Consider the following 26,832-nt stretch of genomic DNA (forward strand, 5'->3'; position numbering starts at 1 on the left):
GAGAGAGAGAGAGAGAGAGAGAGAAGTAGAAAAGCAGAGGCCGGCCATGACCATGTGGAGAGAGAAGAAGAGAAGGGGGAGAGGGGACAGAGAGGCAAAAGAGTAAGAGGGTAAGAGATAAAGAGATTAAGAGGGTAAGAGAGGAGGGGGCAAGCAGCCCTTTTTATAGTGGACCAGGCCTACCTGGCTATTGCCAGGTAACTGTGGTGGTGGAGTTTAGACAGAATACTAACAATTTCTACAAGAGAGCAGGGATAAAAAGGAGTGCAAGAAGTTACTTTAGTGTGGGGATAGTAAAAGTCAAGGTTGGTGGCAGGGACACCTGTTGCTCTGGAAAGGGTGTGCCCGCTCTCCTTAACTAGGTCTGTAGGCCAGGCTGGCCTCAAACTCAAGAGATCCTTCTGCTTCTGCCTCCCAGGTGCTGGGATTAAAGGTGTGCCACCAGCTTCAGCAAAGGGGAACTATTTTAAACTAAGTTCTTGACACATCCTTACCAATTCCTTCAAATGGGTGACCTATGACCTCTTCTGCTCCCCCTGCTTCACTCAAGCCACCCCTTGAACCTGAGTTCTCAACCTGCAGACCCCTCCCCAGGTTGCCTAGGAGCCTGTCCCCTCACTGAGGCCTGAGGAAATCCTAACCTCTTCCCACCTGATGGTCCTAGTTTACACCCCCATCTTCTCTACAACACTAAAGACCTCAAAGCTCTCGGTTGTTATAGAGGAACTAAGAATGGACACAAGGAAGAGGAAGTCCTTTGGACTGTAATGTCCCTAGAAGTCAGACATCTGCTCCCATAGGATTCTCCCTCCCTCAAAGCCTCAAGTGCAGCAGGCTCTCACTTGGTACTGGGCAGGCTCCTGTGTGCACAGGAAGGCACTGTGCTGAACGGGGATGGAGGGCTATGGATGGTTCCAGACAAGCAAGGAGAGCAAAAGAATGATCATTTCTGCTCTTCTCACCTTGTGCAAACTCTGGCTACTGTGTGCTGTTTGGATATTAAAATGGGAACTGAGAATGCTGGAATTTACACTCAGATCTCCAGCTAGAAAAGATAAAGGCCTGGGAAAAGGACCAGAGGCAATGGGATTATGAAACTGATAGATAAGGGAGTAACTGATCACAGACAGCAGCTAAGTCCTGATGTCAGACCGTGTTCCAGCTCATTGCCTCTGTGAAGGACAGTTGCCTAGGACTGCTTGGATAATTCAGTAACTGCCTCCTGAACTAAATTTGGATCTTTGGGAATTGTTAGAATGATTACAGATCAAAAACTAGAAGACGGGATTTAAGAAAATGATTATGCCTCTCAAGCTGAATATCTACATATCTGATATAGCTTAAGATTGGTTTTAAATTTTTTGGCAAATAGTCACACGAACCAGGAAAAACAGATTTCCAGATTTTTATTTCTGGAACTGTACACCAGGTATTAAAGTACAACAAATACAAAATAATGCTCAAAAAATCAGTGTTTATGTACAAATATTAAAATCAATGCAACAATAGCAACTTCCTCTTGAACATTGGATACTAAAACTTGTTCTGATTGTCACTAGTCTCTCATACTCACAGGGTACTTAGTTCAAACTGGGACAATTGCAATCACTGGTCATCTAAGAGGAATATTAATATCTACCATATTTAACAATAAAACTAATAGTTTCCCTCCTTTTAGTGAAAAAATTAGGAACTTTTTAAAAAACATAGTAATGTCAATATTTTATAAATTATTTCAATTTCCATTCGTAGACAATGTGCTTTGAAACTCTGGGCAAACAATCTCCTTGGTGGTCAGGTTTGTTAGTTTACATTCAAAGTTGAAGTATTTACTAGACTTTGGTTAAATTAAATATTACTACTACTCTATTAGGTCTGATCGCAAATATTTGTGACCTTCAATTTTAAAAATTAAAAAGGAAACGATTGCACAATTCTTTGACCTAATTGTACAGACTTTAGTATTTTTTTTAAATAGTATTCTACATCCTTCAAGTAAATTCAGCAGTTGACCATGACAAGAGGAAAACTAAACATTTAAGAGGCTAGCATGAGCCAGGAGCAAGGCGAAGCACAACTAACACAGTATTGCTCTGGTCACAGCACCAGGTTACACTTGTGATGTCCACATCCTCCCGGGTTCCCTGTACAAAGGATGGGCCAGCCGACGCTGCCACTGCTCACCATGGATTTTTGGTTTGTTCATATGAAAATATTTCGGCAAATGAAAGAAACAAAGAATTTATCACAGTTTGCTATAAGAATTGTGCTTAACGTGATAATAAAGGCATTGTTTTTCTTCATACAATTACAAATCAGATTTTTTATGCTTTCAAACTCAATTCTTTTAATAAACAGTAACAAATTCTCTGTTAAGATGTTTAAATGGAGACAAAAAAATAAGTCCAGCTGTTCAAAGAAAATTCAATAAATAGCTATTTTACATGAATAAAGTCATAGTGGTACAATTTATGAGTGTCACATCAGGCATGCACAAAAATGTATCATACATGACAGGAGCAGTCAGAAAATATTGAATTAGGTCTAAAAAGATATGAAGAATTTACTGTACACATATATACAAAAATCTTGCAAATTATTGCCTCATTTTAACAAGGAATTAAAAGTAAACGTTACCAGCTAGGTAGCACTCTCTAAGAGTGCTAAAATCTGGTTAGCATTTAAAAATCTGTTAAACTAGCTGGAATTTATTTTTCTCTCATATCATTTTTCTGGATTTTGGTCAAAAATCTATTTAAATAACTAAAGTGTCCATTCAACTTGCTGATAATCAAAACTCTAGATAAGAAACACTGTTTCCATCTTGTATCAAGACCCCAGCAATGCATAGATAAACTGTGTCAGCTAATGAGAATGGGCGTTTTCATTTAAGTGCAACTGGTATTAGCATTCAGTCATCTTTGTGTAAATTATACAGACCAGCCACTGTAAACCCAGAGTGAAAAATATACTTATAACAATGGAAGAATATGCCCAGTATCCTCCTACATTAAAGTATACTGAAAGGGAACAAAAGAAATAAGGTTCAAAGTGTAGCACAACACAGCAATAAGAAGCTAACCACTCGGATAACATCAGAAAGCAACACGGAGCCCAGGCTACCCATTATTTACTGTGTGCATACAGAAAACTAAATTTTAGATGTATAAGTTAAAGACTGATTTTAAGTTATTAATTTAACTACCCCTTGTCCTCTGTGCTAAACTAAATTTTATAGTTAATGTGCTACTGCGTAAACACTTCAAAGCAATCTTCATTAAAATGCTGCAAAGAAAAACAATACACATCATCCAAACCCAAGGATGTCATTGCAGTTCACAGTTTGTGTAATAAATACCCTCCCTTTCCATCACTAGACCACTGCCTCCTACCTACTCATCAGCAAGACCTTGAAGCGACTTACACTTAAACAGCAACACAGTCAAAGGTTTAAGTTTTTGCAAAGCAACACAACTAGTAAAATAAAAAAAAATCAAAATATTTAATTAGACGGTGCAAAAAGTAATTGTTTTAACTGTACTATAAAAGCAAAGCTTATCATATCCTAATACTGTATTGTATAGTTTGATTCACCTTAAAACTTAAAGGAGTATGTCTAATAAAGCAAAAATGGTCAAAGCTATGACAATGGCTTCTTATTCATGTTTGGAATAAAAGTAAAATCACATCTGAGATGCATGTGCACATCTGTCACTTAAAACTTAAAAGTGGTAACGTACCATTCTATTTCCGACAGAAACTCACATTTCTTTCCAACTATTCAAGCTAAACAAATAGCTTAAATATACTTCAAGGTTCTGCATTACACATTCCATCTAGAAGTCTAAGCACATTAACACTTTGAACTGCAAGTGCTCCAAACGTAAGAGGTGTCCCAAAACGTAAACCACTGTGGCAACTTCCTGGCCGTTGTAGACTGCTTCTGCAAGCCAATTGCCTCAGAATAAACTAAATTACCAGAGACCAGTACGATTTTTAATATCACAATCTTGACAATGGTGGACAAAAACCCCACATCTTCAAATGCCAATTTTAGTCAAAAAAAAATTTTTTTTTTTACACAGAAGTCTCCCGGCAGTAAAATGACCAATTCTGTGTAAGGTAGCCCTGGTCTAGAATTTTGAAACAGGATCCAAGCAAGTGTCTTCATCATTTGCACACAGTTCCTCGTGCTGGCTTCCAGACAGATGGTCTTGCTGTTTTGTAAACTGAAGTGCTCTAGTTGAATAACATGAGAGAAGATTCCATTTTTAAAAAATCCTTGCATGTTTGTGCAGTTTAAAGAAACCTACCCCTGCTTTTATTAATAAAGAAAATAAAACAAAAAAAAAAATGCTACATTGAGCAGGGATGGGGTTGGTACCTGTAAACATTGTGATTCCACTGCATCCATTACGGCAAAAGGAGTTGACATGAAAAGAAGCCACACATCAGTTCAGAACATCTGTGCTGGTTTGAGCTGGTGGCCTCTGTCTACAGGTTTTAAATCTGGGGTGAGGGCAATGGGAACAGAAAAGAAGGAGGACGTGGGAAGAGGTATTAAGGGATGAGGAAGAGAAGCAGAGCTTAAAGCTGCACCACAGAGTTCAATCTTAGTTCCCAACTCTGCTCATCATAGTTCATTTCCACATTTATGGATTGAAAAATGAAAATACTCTTGATAAATCAAGATATAGTTCTATACATATTGACATCACTGATGTCATAGTGAAAAAGGTTCAAACTTCCAGTGAAAGACTATGCAAACCTGATAGCTCCCCTCAAGTTTACTGGTACAGCACACCCACTGTCCCTGGGCTTCGCATTCATGTCACTCTGAATGAAGGGCAGCGTGCTGATGAAGAGTGTGGGCATTGATGAATCCGTTTGTCTCATTGGCAGACAAACTGCCAAAGTCAGCCACAGAGACAGCCATTTTGGCACTGGTGATGTGATGTGTATGATTTTCAAAGTCTACACCCAGGTTATTTACAGAAACCTCATTCATAAAGGATTCAGGGACAGCAATGCCCATTTTCAATCTCTTTGCTGGTCTTTCTGATTCTTCGCTGCACATGGGGTTTAACTCTGAGTGATAAAATCCAGTCTCAAATAAATTAAAACAATCACTTTCACCATTGCTGGGTAGGGTGAGTAACTCTTCCGTTACGACAGGCACATGATTGACTTGTCCACGGGGCGTGTTTCCCAGTGGAGGAAAGCTATCATCCAGACAATTCACATCTGTAGGGTTGCAGACAGTTGCTACACTGTTGGTCAAAGCTAGAAAGAAATGGAAAGCAGTTTAAGTGAGCGGTCACTTGCTGGGGAGGGAACAGCGCAGCCTGCAGCAGGTTGTGCAGGGCAGTCTCATCTTACCTGTCAAGTCACTGGCAGTGAAGGAGCTGAGAATGTTCAGTGGCTGGTCAGGAATGGGCTCAGGCCGGTTAGAAGTTAAGGCTGAAGAACTGACCGTACCGCCCAGAGACTCTGTTTCATCTACGAGACGATCCATATAGTCCCTGAAGAACACACACCAATACTCTTAACTGTGCATCATAGTTAAACATGGCAGCCACTCAAGTCTGTACTTACAACCCACTGTACTTACGTAACGCCAGGGTGATGGTTATAGCGTTTCTTTCCAAATTTTGTCTGTTGAGCAAAGTAATCATAGCGTTCCGATTTCTTCCACATGTAGTAGAAGGCTACACACTCGGCAACAGTTCTAGATCTCACCTAGCAACGAAAGCGGACAAAATGATGATCCCAATACTAGTTTTAGCAAGATCACGAACAAGGAAGCTTAAATTCATAGGATTTTTCTTGTACAATTATGAAATTCTATACATGCCACTGATGTCTCTACATGTAATGATGAGCAGATTCAAAAGCAGAGTTGCTTAAAAAAAAAGACATCCACAAACAATGTATGTTTAAAAAAAAATCTTCAGACAGTGACTGAATTCTTATTGTGACTGACAGCCGTTGGGATTGGCCAACATCCAAAGACAGGTCCATGAATGGTTCTCCTTGGAATCTACTAATTCCCCAACGGTGGGCAGGTAAACAATGCAATACAGCCTCGCCAGATCATCTAAGGGCTTGATGAAGTCAGAGACAGCAAGCTCTAGCTCTGCATCGGAAGACCATTCACTAACCAGAAGCAAGGCTTTTCTGCTCCACATGTTTGGCTCTTAGCTCCAATGGGCTTAATAACTAACTTCTGAAAGTCAGACAGTTAGGTCCATACCCAAACTACAGTCCTCTAAAGTACTTAACATATCCATAAGTGTCTGACTATACAAACAGACTATCTTTATTCAATAAACACTGTCTTTCCACATTTATCAGTGCTTCAATACAGACATTTCAGGGTCTCTATCCTGATTCCACATTAAGCTATGATCTAAAGTCACTAATAGAAGGAGAAGCTTTTGAAACCATGAAATGCAGTGTAACTTTCAATAAACACCATAAACTATAAGTCTCTGTAGAGAAGTTAGGCTTCCTGGAGCCACAGACCTTTTCTGTCTTATCCACTGATGAACAGCTCTAGTGCCTAAAATAGTTTATGGTAAGTGGAGGGGCATAACTATTTATGGAAAAAGTGGATTAAGAGTAAACTTCATAAGTCACTGTAAAACTGATGTTTAGGATAACAACCCAGGCATCTTTGAACATATTTCATGTATTCACACTAAAAGATTCAGCTTACCTTTAAGAAAACAGACTTTTAAAAAAAATGAATAAATAAAAATAAAATAAAGCATGAAATTTCCTATAGTAATGAAAAAGTAAGTAATGCAGAGACAAGAAAATTACACAGAATGGAAAGGAAGAAAAGAACCACCACGCTTCAGAAGTGGCAGAAGCTGTGCAAAGACGCCAGAGGGTCAGCACAACAGAAAACAAAAGTGCTGATGGAATCCACACAAACATTCAAGGCCTGCCTGGCTTCACAGTAAGTTCAGGATCAGTCCAAGCAACTTAGTGATGAGACCCTGTCTCCAAATGCAGAGCTGGGATGAGCAACACGTGGAGCCTTGCCAGGTACAAGCATCCATACCAAAAAGGTAAAATACCAACGAGCAAGTTTTAGCAAGATTTCAGGATTGAGGATTAAACCATGAAGATTTACCTACTACAGCCAAGCATAGTAGTTTACACCTATAATCTGAGCATTGGGAAGGCTGAGGTAGGAAGATCACTAAGTGTGAGATCTGCCTGACAGTGAGCCATGCTAGCCTAGACTACATAAGTGAGACATTAGCTTTCATATATAAATATAGAAAAAAAAATAGTAATTTAGAAAAACCTATTACTTCTTATGTACAAATAATGAGCTGAAATTTATTTATTTTATGTATAAGTACACCGTCCTGTCACTGTCTTCATACACATCAGAAGAGAACATCAGATTTCATTACAGATGGTTGTGAGCCACCATGTGGTTGCTGGGAATTGAACTCAGGGGCCTTTGGAAGAACACTCAGTGGTCTTAGCCACTGAGCCATCTCTCTAACCCATGAGCTAAAATTTAAAACTGAAAATACCCCCAACTAGATCTGAGTAAAACAGTTAAAATGAAGATATTAAATAAATGGAGAGATAGTCTTTAGAAGACTAATGATTCCCTGTAATCCCAATAAAACTCCAGCAAGTCACTCTGTGGACACTGAATCTATATGGAACACACAGGCCCTAGAATAGCTAACACGGGGTTCTAGTGACAAGCAAAGCAACAAGACTATGTGACTTTAACACTGTACAACCAACAGTGTATGAGGCACATGGCTTTAATCCCAGCACTCAGGAGACAGAGGCAGTGTTTGAAGTCAGCCTGGTCCACAGAGTGAAATTCCAGGCTAGCCAGGGATATATAGTGAGACTCTGTCTCAAAAGAGGAACAGGGACAGGGAAAAGAAAAGAGGAACAGGGACAGGGAGAGCAAAGAGAATGATCCCAGGGTGTTTGGGTAGAGAAGGCAAACATGTTATTAAAGGAGAAATGTAAGCACTGATAAACAACCAACTGATCTTTGACCAAGGAGTCAGGCAGTTCAATAGAAAAGATAGTCTTTTAAATAAACAGAGCTAGAACAAACAAAACTAAAACCAGACAAACATCTAGATCTTGTATCTTGAGCCTGTAATAGTACTGAGTTTATGCCAACACTGAGCTAGAGCATACTTCGTACTTGCCCTTCCCTCCCTCCCTCCCTCCCTCCCTCTCTCTCTCTCTCTCTCACACACACACACACACACACACACACACACACACACACACACCTTCCTCTGCAGGAGAATGCGGTCAGCCTGCATTGCTAGGTCTATCCTTGTTTCCCAGTCTGGAGTTTCTATTAGACTCTCATGTCTGACTCCTTTACAGTATCACCCTTCTGTAAGCCCTCTCCTTCCTGCCTACCCAACCCTCTGCAACCACTCAGTGCTAACAGCAGTTTTTAACTTCCCACTATCAGGGTGTGGGAATTCTTAGGATGCACACATACTTCTTGGCTTACCTTTCACTTAGCATTAAACATTTAAGCTAGTCCCTTTTGCTACTTCCTAGCTTTACTGGTTTTAATACTAAGTGACATCCTGCTGTCTGGACAGTCACCAGTTTATGGATTTATCTCTAATGAGATACTGGTTCCAAGTTCTGGCTCTACAATACAAACTAATTGAATCTGCTCTAAATATTAGTATGCAGGTTCTGCTTGAACATGAAGTTTCCAACTCATTTAGGTAAATACAGAGTGGGACTGCTAGTGCATCTGGTAAAGAGTGTCAGACACTACCAGTTATCCAGAGCAGCTGCACACTCTACAGCCACACTAGCAATGAGTGGACTTCCGCCCTGTCCACCTTCCGCCACACTGCAACAGTGATTACAACCGATTCTTAGATGCTTCTAGTAATAATCCCTTGTTCTGAATCAGTCTGTCTGTCCCTCCCTCCTTGTTTTTAAGCAACTGTAGTTTCCAACAATCAATAAAAATGAGAGACTACAAATATCAGAACATCTTAGAAGAAAACAAAGGTAAGGACAAACATGGGAGACTTCCTAAAAAATATACTGAATTCTTGTATGAATTGAATATTCTATCACCCTGTGAGCAGGCTATGGCATTTTAGTCACATAATAATCATGTTTAGAACATTATAATAATTAGAAATAATTAGAAATGCTATTAACATGAAACATTAACAAATTCCTCATTCATTTATGCTATTTAAATAGCATAAAGCATTGGTTGTAACCACTTGAGCAATCTCTCCATTAACTCACCTTATTTTTCTGAATGAGATGAAAATCTTTCCCATAAAGCATCAGTGCATGCTCAAAGCTTCGGCACTCCTCTTCTGTCCATGCCGTCATCCCTTCTACAGAGAGAACAGAATGTAAGAGCTTGCTCGGACGCTTCCATGTGCATCATGGATTCCCCTTCAGACTCACTTCTCACACAAACTCCAGACACACACGCCGTCATTCAGCACAGGCTGGAGAGGGAGAGCTCCACAGGTAAGAGTGTGCACTGTTCTAGGTGACCAAGTGCCATTCCTACCACACGTATCATAGTTCTCTGCACTATGAAACAAGGGTTGGCTGTTGTCTTAAAATACAATTCTAAAATTTCTAATTACTAATAATTCCTTCTAATTTCTAATTACAGTGAGTGTGTGTGTGTACAATTGCATATATATACACACACGTGCATGAAGACTCAAATCATGAATGTCAGCCAGGCACGCCTTTAATCCCAGCACTTGGGAGGCAGAGTCAGGTGGCCAGCCTGGTCTACAAAGTAAGTTCCAGGATACCCAGGGCTACATAGAGAAATCCTGTCTAGAAAACAAAAAATCATGACTGTCTCCTTAGGACATGTCTACCCTGTTTCACTGAGACAGGTTCTCTCTCTCCCTAACCTGGGGTCAGCTGACTGACTAGGCCCGTGTGTGCCTCCCAGCCCTCCCAGCCCTAGCATAGCCAGTGCACACCAGCACAGCTTTCACATGGACTCTGGAGAGCAGATGCTGGTTCTTTACCAACTAAGCTGCTGCCCTAGTCCCAACACACACATTTTTAAGAGAAGCAAAAATGACTACTGTCTCTTTGGAATAAAAAGGAAGGCTCTATTTTGGTTTAACAAAAGTTCTTTAATTCCAGACTATTCAGACTATTCAGAATCCATATTTATTTAAAGCTAGTGTGTGATTGCCTGGGATGCTCTCAAAATATTAAATCCGCTAAGGTTGGTAGATGACTCTTGTCTTCACAAGGTTACAACCAAGGCTTAGGGACTAATTTCTGAATTACCTCACTCACTGATACTGGAGACCAGATCTTCAAAGCCATTAATAGCAGTAGACAAAAAAAATATTGAATTCAGGAAAAAACTGGTCTAAAGACTGAAAGTTTTGACAGCTTAAAATAATCCTTTCAAAGAAGTGTCTTCTACAAGGGAAGTGTCTCAGTATACTATCTCAACCTACAAATATAATATACAAATTTAAATATACTATTTTCCAGCTTTTACATTTACCATGCTATTTATATAATGTCACTAAGTACTGTATTGACTCTATATACACTTAATGACAGTACATGATAGCCATTTATATAAAGATGAAAATATTTAAGTAGCAGCCATGTTCCCTAACATGGATACACAGACGATAAGCTCCATAGAAATAATCTATTATTACATGACCAGTAAAACTACACTTCCTTCAATCAACTCAATGGAATACATGGTACATCTTCTCCTTTCCCATTTATCTGAGTGCTTGTGTCCATGGATGTAGAGAACAATGTGCAGGAGCTGATCCTCTCCTCCCTTTCTGTGTGAACTCAGGTCCTCAGGCTTGGCAGCAAGTTACCTGCTGAGCCATCCTGCCAGCCCCCCTTTCCTCCCCATTAATCCTAAATCTCCATTTTATTTTCTGATTTAAATAAAACCAAAATATCCAACATTTTTCAGTTAGACCATAAAATCATTCTTTGGCTCTATTGTCATTTGTGAGGTCTGCTTTGTTCTGTAACCACTTCTACAAGAAAGTGGAGGTTACAAGGTTGTCATGGGGTGTGGGGGAGGAGAGGGTACAACAAGATAAAAGGAAGTAAGTGCTATGACAATGTACAAAAACTATGTCATAGTCCCCTCTGTCCGGTACAGCCCTGATCCTCAGACGAACACCCCACATCATTTCTCACCTTGAGATGCCTTTCCATTACAGCAGTACCTTTCGACTGCTTCCTTTATATTGTGGTTACACTTGAGAAGTTCGTATAATGCCTAGGAGAACAAGAGGGAAAGAAAAACAATAAATAAAAGCTGCTAACAGTTAATATTTAAGAGCATTTTAAGAAACAAGTATGTTAAGAGAGTCTCAACAAACACTACTAAAACACTTTCAAGTCCCATGACAAGGCAGGTATAGGTATGGTGGCATTTGCCTTTAATCCCAGCAGGCAGCTCTCCTGAGTTCCAGGCCAGTCCGGTCTCTATAGTGAGGTCTAAGTCAACCAACCAGGGTTCAACAAATTTCTAAGTCAACCAACCAGGGTTCTATAAAAACCCTGTCATGACCTATGAGCATGCTTGTCTAGGCACTTAGTCTACAGAACCATTCTGCAAGCTGACTCTAGGACCTCATGCATTTGTTCATTCCTGTATGTGTATTACATGTGAATGCATGTGTTCACAGACATTGATTTCGGGTATCTTCTTGGGTGGTTCTCCCAACCACGCCCTCTTTGTTTAGGTAGGTGCTGAGGTTCCTCACCAAGCCATCTTTTTGTTGTTGTTGTTGTTTTTTGAGACAGGGTTTCTCTGTGTAGCCCTGGCTGTCCTGGAACTCACTCTGTAGACCAGGCTGGCCTCGAACTCAGAAATCCACCTGCCTCTGCCTCCCAAGTGCTGGGATTAAAGGCATGCGCCACCACTGCCCGGCTTCACCAAGCCATCTTGCCAGAGCCACCTCTTCATTCTTACCCAGAAGTCATCTACTATCATCATATTGACTTTTTACATTTTTCTGAATATTCTCTCCTGGGAAGGTTCTTTTTTTTTAGGGTTACAAGAGTCTGATTGAACCTAGGTATGTTAGCCTTGCATTTTAGACACTTCTGGCCCTAAACAAATTCTCTTGCCTTGACTTCCCAAATGCTGAGGTTCCAGGTATTCACTACCATGCCTGGTCAAATCCCCCACTTTTAGATACTTTTGGTAGTGGGGATATTAGAGTGGTGTCTGTCTCTTGCTGCTCTCTCCTCCCTCCGTGTAATACAGAGAAGAGCAACAGGCCTGTGGCAAGGTCAGCTTTCTCAGCATCTGCTTTCTCTGTAACCATGACAGGTTCTGCTAATGTCAATCAATTCCTTGCTGTTCAGTGTTTGGGATGTTAATGTAGTAAACAGCGGCAGACAGAGTTCAGCTAAAATTCTGTCAGTAGTGAGACTTCTGAAGCAAGTGTCAGGAAAGATGAGGCTGGCTCAGCATGAGACAGGTGCTGAAGACACCAATGTTAGAAACAACTGTTCAGAACAGAGAGGGATTATAAATCTCTATCCTTACACTCAGAGTAGTGTAGTCCTCACCCTTATCAAGGAAACTTTTCTTTGCAACAGGCAGCAATCATCAGAGAAAACCACATCCAATCAAAATGCAGTGTTGTGGTATCCAGTCCCAACTGATACAGCTAGAACAGAACTCGGCCACCTAAGGCTTAGGGATCACTGTGCGTGAGGAGTCAAAGGAACAGCCGGGAAAGCATGCGGAGGGACTGCTTTGGAGAAGGAAGGGGGCCAGTGGGCATAGGGACATGAACAGCATAATGGTGCAAGTCTACAAACCATGGCATGACAGAAGACATTTACATGCTGACCAAAAACAATGTTTCTTTTCAGCAATAGGAGATTTTACCCAACTCTCTACTTTTAGAACATTCACTCCCTAGCCGGGCGGTGGTGGCCCACGCCTTTAATCCCAGCACTCGGGAGGCAGAGGCAGGTGGATTTCTGAGTTCGAGGCCAGCCTGGTCTACAGAGTGAGTTCCAGGACAGCCAGGGCTACACAGAGAAACCCTGTCTCAAAAAACAAAACAAACAAAAAGCCACTGAAAACAGACTTACTTTAAAAAAAAAAAAGAATCAAAGGAACAGGGAGTTTGCTGTGACAGTGTCTCCTAGAAAAAAACTATAGGCAGCTAAGGAATGCTCAGAGCTGAAGCAACAGCCTCCCCAGACAGGAGCCACCAACTGGTTATCCTGTACCAACGGTCAGCTCTAAAAACATACATTAACAGAGGTTGTGTGCATGCGTGAGTTATGGGGGAAGGAAGAATGAGGCATGGTAAAGTTTGAACAGGAAAGGAAAATGACACATTCACATTATAATACACCCCCCAAATTTAAATAATTATATAACAGCTATTGTAAAAGGACCTGACAGAACAAATTTCTACTGAGAGATAAGATAGCCTATTTACATTTACACCATTTAAATCAGCATTTGTATTAGAAAGTTTCTAGAAATACTGTCTAAGAGGAAACTTACCTGTTCATTATCCCTGGTGTGTGTGCCTGAAGAAATTCTGTCTAGGACTTTTTCGTTTCCAGTTCTTAATGAGATCTCAATAAGGTACTCCTTGACTTTGCTCTCCAAAACGACATCAGGACGCCACAGTAACTGGTCTTCATTTTCATAAGCTGAGAAAGAAAGTCCCATTGATGTATCACAAATAATGAAGACATTAAAAGATTGCTCAGACTGGCCTCCCTTACTAGACAGAGCTTACTGACTGGGATAAGTAACTGAGCAGCTTGTGACTGCTGGAGAAGAATAGTCTTTTGCTGGGATAGAAGGAAACATAACTATTTTAACTTGACTATTTAAGGCCAATGGTCAAAGCATAAAGCTATTCTGGAAGCTGGATTTCCTGACCATTAGAAGGTTTTCTAAGGCTAGTTAGTAAACTATAATTGTAAAACTGAAAATTAGTATCTTATAGTTTTGTAATGAAGCCATAAAAACCAAGCCAAACAAATTATTAAACTGTCAAATTCTCTGATAATCTCTTTGGAATTCCTCTTGAATTCCCTAAATGACCCTTTGAACTTTCTAAAAGTTAAAATTACAAATAAAACAAAAATAAAAGCCAAAATATCATCCCAGCACTTGAGAGGCAGAGGCAGGTGGATTTCTGAGTTTGAGGCCAGCCTGGTCTACAGAGTGAGTTCCAGGACAGCTAGAGCTACACAGAGAAACCCTGTCTCCAAAAATCAAAAACCAAAACCAAAACCAAAACCAGAACAAAACAAAACAAAACAAACAAACAAACAAAAAAGCCAAAATATCATATAGCCCATTGCCTAAGAAAGGTCTATTGTTCCTTTATAGATTAAAGCAATCAAGTGAATTTTTATATAAGGGAAGCAGATTAATCAAGACCCCCTAGAGAGGCTTATGAAGGGCAAACATAAACCTTGCACAATCTCTTAAAATTAAAATTAAAATTAGCTATTAGTGCACAATGTCCATTTATTAATGTGTGCCATCACTTTAACAAGGCATCACTTTGCAAAAAAGCAAGAGAGGACACAAGCATTTTCCTCACTGTTTGATTGAAGTATAAACCACTCTGCGAACGTGCAATACCTTAATAACTAATAAATAACTCATTGATAGCAGGACCAATGTTTATAAGCACTTCCTTGCCCAGTTAGCAGGAAAGTTAAGAAGAAAGATGCTCATGCACTGTTAAGACAGACATTCACAGAATCAGTACATAGCACAGGCTAGCCTCAAATGTGAGCCAAGCATCCGGATGGCAAGGATGCCTCCACATCTTGTCAAGTCTTAGTTTTTTTTTGAGCAGTTTCTAGAACCAGTTTAACTGAAATAGATATGTTTAGGCTAATTCCAGAAGGTACACAGAAGGTAGCAGAAGGCCAAAGGACCTACGGCCTATGTCAAGCCTGGACTGAGTTTGAATGTGACAGGGAAGGACAACTGGGGCACTAGAGACCATCAGCTCTTCCTGCTTCCCTTGGCACAACCTTTTCCATTAGTTAGGAAGCAATTTAGGAAAACAGTGCCACTAGTAGCTGCCAAAGCTAATGGCCCCAGGTAACCAGTCCTTGGGCTTTAAATGGAAGGAGAGTAATATAATATGGAGGAAAAGAGGTGGGCCTGGTGGCTGTCCAGAGATGAACCAACTCATTTGGGCAAAAGCGCAGCACCCGTGGAAACAGTCCAGATCTATTAGGGTCTGGACCACCGAAGAAGGCACATCTGCATTCATAATCCCAACAGCCCTTGCTCTCAGAACTCTACAAGTGAGGAGGCAACAGTGAGGAGCAGCAGCAGCAGCAGCACCCTGGTCTGCCAGCAACATTGCAAAGAATTCCTCCTGCTTTTGTTTTGCTCCCAGAGTTTCTTTCCACAAGATTCTTTGTAACAACAATCTCACTACTTCAAGAGATGAGGCCCTGCTCAGAGCTCCCGAGGCCCCAGGGTCTTGCCTTCTCTTCAGACAGCCCTGGAATCCCTTCATCTCCCTGCCACTGGCTCCCAATGCTAGTAAGATCAAAAGCAGGTCCACCAGGCCCAGCTTCAACATTACTTTTGATATTATTTTTTCCCAGACAGGACTTTGGTCTGGATCACTGTCTCTATCTCATCTAGGTTGGTCTATAATCAGTGTTAAGAAAACACCCTGAGTGGTAGAATAACTTGACCTTACCTCTCTCGCCACCACTGTACTCGCCAAGATAAGGGGGGATTTCTGCCTGATACTGTAGACCAATCATTATTTCCTACAGGAAAATTGAGAGGTAAAAGCAACATTATAAAAACAAACAATTAATAATCATTAATCTGTTCTTACCTATCAAAATAAACCTCGATCATGCAATGATAAAACTATTTAAAACAAGCTGCTTTAGCAGGGTTTGTAAGTGTATATGTGCTGGGATGGTGATGTGTGCACAAGGGTACAGGTACAGTGATGATTTCTTGGAGCGGAGGTCGTAGTTGTGAACCATCCTACACGGTGCTGGGAATTGAACTCGTCTTCTGCAAGAGCAGTATGCACATTTAATTGGTGAGCCATCTAGTTAGTCTCACTTCAAACATTACAAGATTTCTGTGTGCATGTGCATGCATGCATGAATGAGTGCAGGAACCCACTGAGTCAAATCCCCTCAAGGTTGAGAGCCACTGAACCTGGTACTGGGTGGAAACTGACTGTACCCTCGTTGTCTGCAGGATTAGTACATGCTCCTAACCTCTAAGCCATCTCTCTCCAGCCCTCAGAAGTGTTTTTAAATGCATTAGTCCAAACGTTCTCTATTAGATTATAGTGATAGGCGGCTTACCTTTCTCAGATCTTCAGGTGAGTTACCACTGTCCGTTTCAACATCCTCAGTCTCTGACTCCCTGTCGCCGTCACATGTAGTGTTTGCTTAAAGAAAATGCAAAAAGTTTTTAAGCACCTAAGAAAATTCTACTTATCTATTGTACAAACTTGTTGTACAACAGATATTGTATTGTACAAGACTCACTAAGCCCGCCTGCACTGTTTTCATAGCTGCCATCTGTCACAAGGACAACACTGAGAGAGAGCACTAACACTTCATTTCACTCCCCTCACCAAGCCATCCCTGGAAAGTGCAGCATGGGGTTTATCCTCACTGGACTACCCCAGGACTGTATGCAGACAGCTGAGCCCAAAGCTAGCCCTGTACATACCCAGGCATGTGCACCTGGAAACATTAACTACATTGAGAACAAGATAAACGGGGATACAATTAAGTATTTTTTCAGCCTAAGCTCTTTTAATATTACTAAGAAAAAATACAATGAATCACTAAGAGTAAAGATACTTTTTGAGCACTTGTAAATTCTCAAAACAGCTAAGCTGAACCTTTTAACAAGCCCAAAACATATTTTGTGGCTGGACTAAGTAAGATGGGTTACCATAGCAACAGATGAAAACAGGCAGCCTTGCAAAACTAAGTGAGTCTATGGGTTATAACAAAATATGGGTTCATTTTATCCCAATGACAAAGGTGGCAATTCTACCCAGAGTATCACAGTCTTTAAGGTATGTACAACTCTTTAGGGCTGTTTCTTACTACCGAGCATGTCAGTACACTGCCCTGAAGCTGAGTGTCATTGCTAACACCAGTCAGCAGACACTAGCATCCTTACATCGTAAAGGCCGAGGGAAGAAGTCAGAAGTTTCATGGGAAGTCACAGAAGGTGTCAGATCATCTGCAGAAGACTGAGTTTCCTCATCATCGCCCGACAACAGGTCTTTCGCTATTTCTTCCTGAAAGAGTTGGGAAGCAGTGCAAATTTGGAAGAACTGCAACCTCAGTTAATCGAGATGACGTTTTGTTTTTATAACACTCAATAATTAAGAACCAATTTGCACCTTAGTTCTGAAAGTTTGAAATTGTATAAATGTGTATAAATACTAACATTTAATATTTAATTACATACTTAATGTACTGTTTTAAATTTATGACTTATCAAATAGGAATAACAAATGCAATTTTACACTTAAACAACTTGCCTTTTTATGAGCATGCAAAGAATTTATTAGAAGGTCCAGACCCAATTTTCAGTGAATTTATAACAAAAACAGTATACTATAGCATAGCCCAACAGCATGTGTCTACTGGAGCAGGTTAGGAGGCCGAGGCAGGGGCATTTTATGAGCTCAGGAGTTCATGGCAAGTCTGAGCAGAACAGTGAGACAGTAATTCAACAACAGTAAAACAATAAGAACAGAACTTCTTAGTGGCTAGCAATCATACTCATTTTTTCCAACAATTCTTTAAAATTCAGAAATCTCAAAACTCCACTCTCCCAACTGTTTAAAAGCTCACCTATGTAAGCGGTGACACTACTTACAAAGAAGCACTTTGGATCTGTATTAAAGTGCACCGCTACACAGCAGGCATTCAGTGTGGGCGCTTACTGAAGATAACTCACAGAAAGAGGTTCCAAGATGTGGATTTCATTTCTCTTCCTGCCTAAAGCCTAACAAGCAAAGAAAGCCTCTCAGTGCCCCACCTAGAGGCACAGCTGAGTGACAGGAGTGGGCCTCCCTACAGGCCACCTGTGAGACCTTAGCTGCTGTGACCACTGTCACTCCCAGGATCCAGAAGCAGAGCTCTTCCTGAGCTTGGTTTGCAGGCTCTGGGAGATTTGTTAACAGATGTCTTCATGTGTCTGCAGATCAACTGCAGTTAATACTGAGCAAAAACAGCTACTGCTACTCTTAAAGCAACAGGATCAAAGACAAACGAAGTTTAAAGCACTCATCAAAATAACAGCAAGTGTATATTTAAGAATTAGAAAATGCTTTAAGCAGAAGAAACTTAGAAATCAGGCAATGACAGTGACCTGAAACTTTCTTATAAAAGCCTGTACTTACTTTGTCTAGAGTCATATCTGGTAGTTCGTCTGCAAGTTCACTTGGGGAGCTGTTTGCACTGGAATTTGCAACCGTTGGAATTGTAGATTCATAGCCGTAGAATGCCAATAGGTCTTCTAGAGGCATATTGCCTTCCTATGAGCAGGGTAGATAGACAGGGACTCAGTAATGCCATAATCTAAACTGTGGGTTAACTGCAATGCTTAAGTTTATATAGCATAGTATCTATCAACAGGGCAGATTCAACCACAGCCAAGCTTCATTGGCTTTTTTGTGTATTGCTGTTGGAATATAGTACTGTTAGTGTATTAAAAGCAAATAGTTCCAATAAACCAAGTGATCAACAGAAAACTCCAATCGTGTTTATCTTGTTTGCTCAGTTAAATAACCTTGGAGTTCCTGTATAAATATTGGTATATTTTATATTTGTATGTAATAATGTTCAAACCCCAATTGTCGTTCTACATTCTTAGTTTGAATACCAGCCCCATGTCCTCGTGACAACACTGCTTTGCTAACCTGTGTGCTTTGGCCTCAGCACTGTATCCTGGGTACCTAGGCCTATGCTTCAGTGACTCCCAACTGTTTCTTTCCTAAGTTGACTTCTAATGCAGATTTGCTTTAACTACTACAGTGTATAGAACCACTTACAACTGTCACTGACAAATAACTGCAAAACAAGCTTGATACCTCCCACATTTCAGGATGTTTACCTATGTCAAGAGATTTCTTTCTAAAGCTTGGTTTAGTTCCCTTCGAGACAAACATCTGTCATACAGTACACTGTATGGAGACATCAACACGGAGTGACCAGCACGTGCTAAGCACTGACAGTGCCTATGGGTATCCATCAGCAGCACCCACAGGGAACTTAGGCTGAAGGGCCCTGAACTTTGGCCTTTGTTCTATAGACACAGAACACAGGTACAGTACTAGGCCTGACCACGGACAAGAGCTTAGACTAAACCGTGACATAATGCTAAATTACAAACGTTAAAGTCAGCCCAAATTGAGATTCATAGAGCAGACAGAACATTACCCATGCCAAGGAGGAACCAGCATTGACTACTTTGCTCAACCCAGGATGCAGAAAGTTGTGGGGTTGGAGAGACATGAGTGACAGAAAGACCAAAGACAAAGGGGGAATAAGGGTTGGGTTTTTTTAAATTATCTTCAAGAATCTTACAGAGGACAAGTTTGAGAACTATAAGGCATCCAAGAAGAAAAGTCAAGTTGGCCAGGAGCCTGGAGCTCAGAGAATGATGCTGGGCTAAAGATATAAATCTGGCCTTCATTAGCATCTACATGGTATTTAAAGCCATGGGAGCTGATGAGCTCACCTACAAAAAGGGCAGAGAGAAAAGGGTCTGTGCTTGATTCCAAGAACCTCAGATACAGGAGCTTATAGGAAATGGGGCAGAGTACAAATCTTAAAATGGAATCTTTATTCTAGACCAAGGAGAAGAAGAACACGAAGGAAGAGAATTATGTATGTAACATGTAAGAGGAAAATATAGTTCAAGTTATTTGATATCAGGAATGAAAGAGATCTGAGTCTAAATAGTGAGGACTTCCAGCCTGAGTAGCCAGCTAAGCCCAGCACCATGACAAGGAAGTGCCACAAAACCAAGGCAAGGGCTTAGGACATCAGGACAGGTGAAGCGTACCTGAGTGAGAACCTATGGATAGGTAAAATGAGGGGAAGAGAGAGATAGAGGCAGGTGAGTAGGGTGGACCCAGGATGCTGAGAAGCCAAGGCTGTTCACTGTGGTCAAACAGCAAGGAGAAAATAAAAAACGGCAGGCAAGAATTCTTACCGTCTAGCAACCAGGAATCACTGGTGACCTTACAGTGAGCTGGAAGAGGCCAACTTAAGGGTTGACTGGAGGGAGAAGCACAGATGTCTAGGACACCTGACTGAAAAGGAGAGTGACCAAGAGCAATGCCGGGTCATGAGGTAAGTTCATCCAAATGGGAAACATACGTGAGAAGAGTTGTAAGATGACAACTTCTTTTTTAAAAAAGCACTCAGCACTTGGGAGTCTGATCCCAGATGTAAGACAGGCCTGGGCTCTACAGTAAGATTCTATCTCAAACAGTCCGTAAGCAGAATCAACTGAGGGCAAAGGGGAGGCCATATGGATTACTGTGAGATGAGGAACATACTTCCAGGACAGGACAGGCTGAAAAGGATAGAAAAACCAGAGGTAGGGAAGAGGCAAGAGGTTCTGGGTTCTTCACAAAACACCACTGCTAAACAAAGATGCTATATGTTTGTACTTATGTATTCTTATTTTCCACGCCACATGATAAACATAATGGACAAAAATTTGTAAGCACTAAAATACATTCATGGCCAACACTCTTAATTAGTATAAAAATACTTTTTTTTGAAAATGAACATAACATCCTATCACTAAAACTGTTGAAATATACCAATGCCTAAATTGTAGTTTTGATAGATCAATATATTATCTCAAATTGCATAAAAAAGTCAAATATAAAATTTCTTCCTGAAGTTTTACCCTTTTTATTTCTTTTATCCTTTTGTACTTCATTAAAAAACAAATAGAGACAGCTACATTTTACTGAAGGAACCACCATTGAGGAAGTAGCAGTCTCCTGTCCACTGCACACTGAAAAAGAAAACTTCTGAAACTGGAGAACCAGCTCATATCTTCAGAAAAATTTAAAGACCATTGTATTCTGCCAAGAAGCAGAACCATCTAGAGACACTGATACACGTTAAAAGACCAGAAAAGCATAATTTTCTAAATGTACAAATTCAGAGGTGGTGTCAAAAAACAAAAATGCAGTGATCAGCAGAGCATGATCTGAGAAAGAGAAAAAAGAGAGGGGCTACATACTTTTAGGTTGAACTAGAGCTCTATATGTAGCTCAGGCTGGCCTTGAACTCATGATCATCCTGCATTTTACTTCATAAATGCTACGAACAGATAGGTGTGAACGACCATTTGTCTTGGACATACTTTTTAAAATGGATAAACCTAATTCTAATCACCATGGATTAATTAATCACGTGAATGAAGGTGCTTCGATCGATAACTTCAGGTGTACTGGAGCAGCCTGAGAGTGTAGGCCCTGAAGACTGTTTCCCTGTATGCTAACAGGAAGAAATGACTGTGGTACACAGCCCTGCTTCACAAAGACTAAAGAGGCTATAGGTTTGCACTGCTCTGGGGTGCTTCTGGGGTTTTTTTAGAAGCACCCCAGAGCAGTGGAAAGTCCAAATACTGATATTATTTGCTATTATTACTGAAGGCTTTTGTTCCTATGAGCTGATCAGAAATTTTCAAACGGAGGTTGATTTACAGTGTAATCCTACAGCTTTCCAAGGTGACCCTGTGCAAAACTTCTGCTATAGCCACAGTGCAAGCCTTAAAATGCAGTTCATTTGAATTTATATTGACTTTGGACTTAAGAAGTTGTGAACTCAATCCAGCCAAGTTTTAAAAAGATGACTGGAGGGTGAAGACAGGAGTATTACCAATTTACATTTGAAAGTACAGTACAGCAAAATGTGTTCAGTCTCTAACAGTATCCTACCAACATAAGTTTCAGAAGGATTTTTTTTCCCCCACTCTAAGACTAAGTTAAGCTTAAGTCTGACCCTCACTGTTCTGGGATAAGCTGAAAGAATGAGGCTAACAAATAATGAAAATGTTCTGACTAGACCACTCTCAAAATGAGAAAATCTGTAATAGACATAGAAAAGATACATAAAATAGTTCAGAAAGATTCCAGAAGAACTTACAATAAAATGTCTAAGTCTTTCCCCAAGTTTGTGTAAAATACTCCAGTAAACCTTTACCTTTTCTAAGTCTTCAATCTCAGAACTGAAGTTTTTCCCGTCATCCATCAATTCCTCCTCCTCTAGAGTTCTTTCGTCATCATAGTCATGGACCAACATCTCAGCAGTGGGGTCAAAATCATGATCCTCAGAAGACAAAGACCCAACTGGAATGAAACACACTGAGTCACTTTACACACCCACAAGGCCGTTTACAAAGGAAATAAAAATGCTCTGGTCTTCCAGTTGCTTTTGATATTTATATGTGAATTTTATGAAATGAATTTACTATACACTTTATAGGCTGGAAAGTAAACCTGTATGGTCTTGAGAAGATATAAGCCAGCAAAACAAGGTAGAGTATTCAAACACTTTTACAGGCATCCAGACCATGGAAGAGAAATTGTGCTTAATAGTAGCAAAAATGACTTCAATGGCATATTCTGAAGAGCAAAAATCAAACCTTAGTAGGTATCATTTCCTTAAAATAGCAAGAGCAATGTGGCACAATGCCTGTCTGGAATACATGGGTTCTTGGGTTCAATTCCTAGTACAGCCAAAACACAGGCCAAATGGCAAAAGAGCAGCAGTTCCAAGAATGGGAGAATTCCAGAAAATGAGCCAACAAACATTAACATTTCAAAAGACACTATATATTTTACATTAACTGTAACCCTAAACAAAGACATAGAATTCAATAGAAAGTTGGCTTAAGACAAATGCATCTTTCTGTGAAACAGCTATAGAGCAATGTAGTTTCTTAAAAAGCACAGAATCATTTTATATTCAGATCTTAACAATAAGTACTCTAAATTCCCTAGAGCTAATCAGATAGACATTAAAGTGAAAGTCCATGTTCTAGATTGGTGACACAAAAAATCCTATCTGTAGGTTTTGGAAGTCATCCCACTGCAAGTTGCTATTGTCAATACAAACTTGTTTCTATGGAATCAACAAGTTACAAAAATGAGTAAGTAAATAAATAAAATCTTCTGTTCCAAGAGAATGAAACAAATGAGAAGCTGGCTTCTCTCCATTTGTTTTGCTCCAGTGTTGACTGCAATTAGAGCAGTGAAGCTTGGAAAGAGTAAATCTGAGATCTGGGGGTGTGGCCAGGTATATGGAAGACTATCCAACAGTTTGCTTTTTTTTTAAAGAAAGCTATTACTATTTTAAAATTCAAACATTTAAGCACCATGTGAGATCATTACCAAAACAGTGAACTAGGCCAAAATGTTCTCACGATGGAGAGGCTCCAACTCCATCCCACTGAGTTCAGAAAACTAACTACGGGCATTAGCCCACTCCCATTCACACTACAAATTTCCACTTCCATAAGACTTTATTTGCAGAGAGGTTTTGCTATTTCTTTAAAGCTGGAAAACCAGCATATGCTCATTTTGTTGAAATAGATATGGCTTAATTTACTTTGAGAGAAAGACGAATATTTACTAACTGGCTTAAAACCGGACCACCTTTATAAATTTTCTTCCCTGAGAAACATCTGTGGCATGGCAGTGTTGAGGATGAAACAGAAGGCCCCAAACACCTACTCCTGGCTTCGTCCCTGACTTGAAGCTTAAGGCAGGCCATTCAGAATTTCTAGGTCTAGCTTGAGTTTTTCATTTGTAAAATGCACAGAGGTAAAGGCAGTGATCTGAGTCCCTTCCGGATCTAAAATTCTCTAAATATTGACTGCTTAGGTACTGAAGCTACACTGCCTTTTGGATTTTTATTTAAATTGCAACTTCTATAAAAAATCATGCAAAGTGGAAAAATTACATTATCAACCCAATGCTTCAAATCAGGTATATAAATAAATATTCCTTCCCTGAACTTATGTCATAACAAAGACCTGCTTGTCTAAAAGTTAGGAAAAAATTTAAAAACAGATACCTAAATACATCCTTGAAAGTTACCTAAATACAAAAACTAAGCCAGCAAGGCAAGTGGCTCAGTTCCTCTAAAGCAGCAGGTAAAGTCTGGGGGGACTCGGGGCTGCTTTAATGGCAGACAGCTTGCTTAGCACTTGGAAGTCTCTATACAGAAATGGAAAAAAAGCATATACTCCATTATACTGGGGGACACTGCAAAACAATTCCAATTGCCTCCTTGTACACTAAAGGGGGTAGATCATTCCAGAACCCATGAACTCCGGAACCCGTGAGACAAGGCAGCTGGAAAACGTTTGAGAACCTAAAACAGTTTAGCAGGTGAGGAATGCGACAGACCACCTCCCGTCCCAGGTAAGTACACCTGTGCAGATTCTGTGGACTCCTTTTATTGGATCCTCAAAGTATATTCTGACTTCTGTACTAGGTGAGATGGTCTTGGCTCAAAAATAACTGTAATAATACTTCTCTGTGCAAAACCGGGAAGACACGAATTGCTTTTTTCCTTTATTATTAAGGTAACTTTACATAACTCAACTTTCAGTTTAAATATAAGACATTTCTTGAGCATCATAGTAAAGAAAAATGGAGAGTTAAAAGCTAATAATTCAAGTTGCCAAGCTCTGACAAGTTAAAAAAAAACAATTTCTTTTTAATAAATAAAAACCTGTTAATTTGTAGAAAGTTGATTTGAGATTCATTATTTCCAGCTTAGAGGGGTAAGCAATAAAAAAAAAGTTCTGTGAGAATAAAAGACTTTTGTAATAAGGTTTCTGGGGTACTTTTTTCAACGTGCACAGAACCGTAAACTATTCCTTCCTTTAACAATGTAATTACATTGGAACTCTGATGAAGATCCAAATGATGAAAAAAACAGGACATTTCTGTAGGTGTACTGAATCCTTTCAGCAGCACATCTTTGAGCCCATTTCCCTCTGGGACACCCCCCACCACCCCCCGCCCAAGAGGTAAGAAAAAAATAAACAAACCTGGGCTCGAACTTCCAAAGGAAGCCTAGGAGAGAGAGAAAAAGAAAACTGAGACTGAATTCTGTAGCAAGCAAAGGAGGCAGCGCAGGCAACAGGGCGCAGAGGGGGCGGAGCCGAGCGCTCCCAGGCAGCTGCCAAAAAGTGCAAGACGTAGCTTCGCTCCAATCGCTCCCGGCCCCTTTCGGGCCCCCTCTTGGCTGCCTGGCCTTCCTCCCCAAGTCCCCAGTGTACAAACTCTCAGACTCGGGACGAAGGCTGCAGTTGAAACGGGCAACTCCAAGCCACCGTTTGGAGCTTTGCAAGTTACAAAGCCGGGAAGCCGAAGCCAGAGCTAGTCGGTTCTCAGCATCAGTCCTTCATCCCGGGCATCTCGGGAGTTACCCCCTACGGTAGCCCAACCAGCTCTCCGCTGGCTCCACAGCAACTCCCCCAAATGCAACCCCGTCCCCTAGGAGGGTCTCACCCTGACACACACAGCCTGCCCTTTGGAGGCACGGGCACCCCAACTCCAGGGTTTGTCTACTGCCCCAAGCGTCGGCCAGCTGGACCCTGACACTGGTCCCCAACCCAAGGCGGGAGCGGCCCCCCTCCACTCCCTACCCCCACCCTCCGGCCTCGGAGGTCGGAGCCGCGGCCACTGAGTCTGGGACGAGCCGGTTCCTTCCCGGAGAGCAGTCGGTCCCCGGCCCGCCAGTTCGGCACTAGCACAGCTCGCTCCTGCCCAGCCCCGGTGCTCCCATCACGCCGCCCACCCCCCCCAGCTTCCCGGTCCCAGGGGAGATAGCCCCGAAACCCGGGTCGCCCGGCGTCCCCCCCCCCCAAGTCCGGCCCGAGGTAAAGCGACTCTCGGGCCGCTCGGCCGGCGAGGGCGTCGAGGTGTGGGTCGGTCTCTGCGCCCGGGGACGCCGCACCTCACAGGCTTCGGGGCAGAGTCCCGCTCTGCTCCCGCTGGCCTCCGAGCTCCCGGCCAAGAGGGGCGGCGGGCGGCTGGAGAGCCGAGGGCCGGGCCGGCTCACTCCGGCGGGGCAGTGGCGCAGCCCGCTCTCCGCGCTGCAATCCAGCCGCCGACCGAAGATCGGCCGCTCTCCACCCATCCCGACCCCGGGAGGAGGCTCCGAGCGAACGGCGGCCCGCGTCAGTCGCCCCGGCTACGGCCCGGAGCCTCCCCCGGCCCGAGGCTCGCCGCCGCCGCCCGCCACCGCCCGGCCCCGTCGCCCGGCCCGGCCGGGGTCGGAGCCGCCGCGGCCTAGTCCTGAAGGGAGACCGCTCCCGCGCCCGCTCCCGCCCCCCCCGGCAGCCCCACCGCGCCTCGCCGCCGCCCCGTGCCCCCCGCCGCCGCCGCGCCGCCTTCCGAGGACCCGCGGGAGGAGCCGTGGGTCTCAGGCCGGCTGCGGGGCTTCGGGGGGCCGCCCGACTCCCGCTCCGGCACGGCCGCCGCTGCCCGGTTTCTCCGCTCACCTCCGCCATATTGGTACCTTTAGGGCGAACGAGCAGCGCCGAGCCCAGTCCCCGGATGGGGCGCCTGAGCCAATCGCAGCCGCCGCCGCCGCTGCCGCCGCCGCGGCCCGCCAGGCACCCGCCCGGAGGCAGAGGCGGCTCGGCCCCTTATAGGGCAGGCCAGCCCGCGACGCCCCCGGCCCGCTCGCACACCCACGCCGTCCGGCGCTCCCGCGGCCGCCGCTCCT

The 26,832-nt window shown here is 42.2% G+C and overlaps 1 protein-coding gene across 3 annotated transcripts; it reads right to left on the bottom strand.

The window, feature by feature from the left end:
• Nucleotides 1–1,391: 1,391 nt before the first annotated feature.
• Mier3 (MIER family member 3) lies at nucleotides 1,392–26,832 on the bottom strand. Of its 3 annotated transcripts, XR_013105072.1 has the most exons (14): nucleotides 26,606–26,782; nucleotides 25,148–25,172; nucleotides 22,288–22,433; nucleotides 18,456–18,590; nucleotides 17,222–17,342; nucleotides 16,387–16,472; nucleotides 15,753–15,825; nucleotides 13,565–13,716; nucleotides 11,221–11,302; nucleotides 9,295–9,389; nucleotides 5,612–5,739; nucleotides 5,380–5,522; nucleotides 4,385–5,283; nucleotides 4,023–4,239 (listed from the first exon to the last, which is right to left on the bottom strand). XR_013105072.1 is itself a non-coding variant. In XM_076916212.1 (13 exons), exons 1-13 carry the CDS (start codon nucleotides 26,612–26,614, stop codon nucleotides 4,832–4,834), a joined length of 1,647 nt encoding a protein of 548 aa, XP_076772327.1. In that variant the 5' UTR covers nucleotides 26,615–26,832; the 3' UTR covers nucleotides 1,392–4,831. The 3 variants fall into 3 exon arrangements, 2 of the variants coding, with proteins under 2 accessions (XP_076772327.1, XP_034379415.2); XM_076916212.1 differs by having other exon boundaries at nucleotides 1,392–5,283; nucleotides 26,606–26,832; XM_034523524.2 differs by lacking the exon at nucleotides 26,606–26,782 and adding an exon at nucleotides 26,059–26,351 and having other exon boundaries at nucleotides 1,392–5,283.

This window comes from Arvicanthis niloticus, chromosome 19, assembly GCF_011762505.2.
Source record: "Arvicanthis niloticus isolate mArvNil1 chromosome 19, mArvNil1.pat.X, whole genome shotgun sequence".
NCBI lineage: Eukaryota > Metazoa > Chordata > Mammalia > Rodentia > Muridae > Arvicanthis > Arvicanthis niloticus.

Excerpts from the sequence above, each read along its gene's own strand:
- Mier3 (XM_034523524.2), bottom strand. The coding sequence starts at position 26,241 with ATGGGTGGAGAGCGGCCGATCTTCGGTCGGCGGCTGGATTGCAGCGCG. Across the intron at positions 5,740-9,294 it reads ATCTCATTCAGAAAAATAAG|GTGAGATCTAGAACTGTTGC; the intron begins GTGAGTTAATGG and ends TTTCGTTGCTAG. Across the intron at positions 5,284-5,379 it reads CACTGCCAGTGACTTGACAG|CTTTGACCAACAGTGTAGCA; the intron begins GTAAGATGAGAC and ends ATTTCTTTCTAG.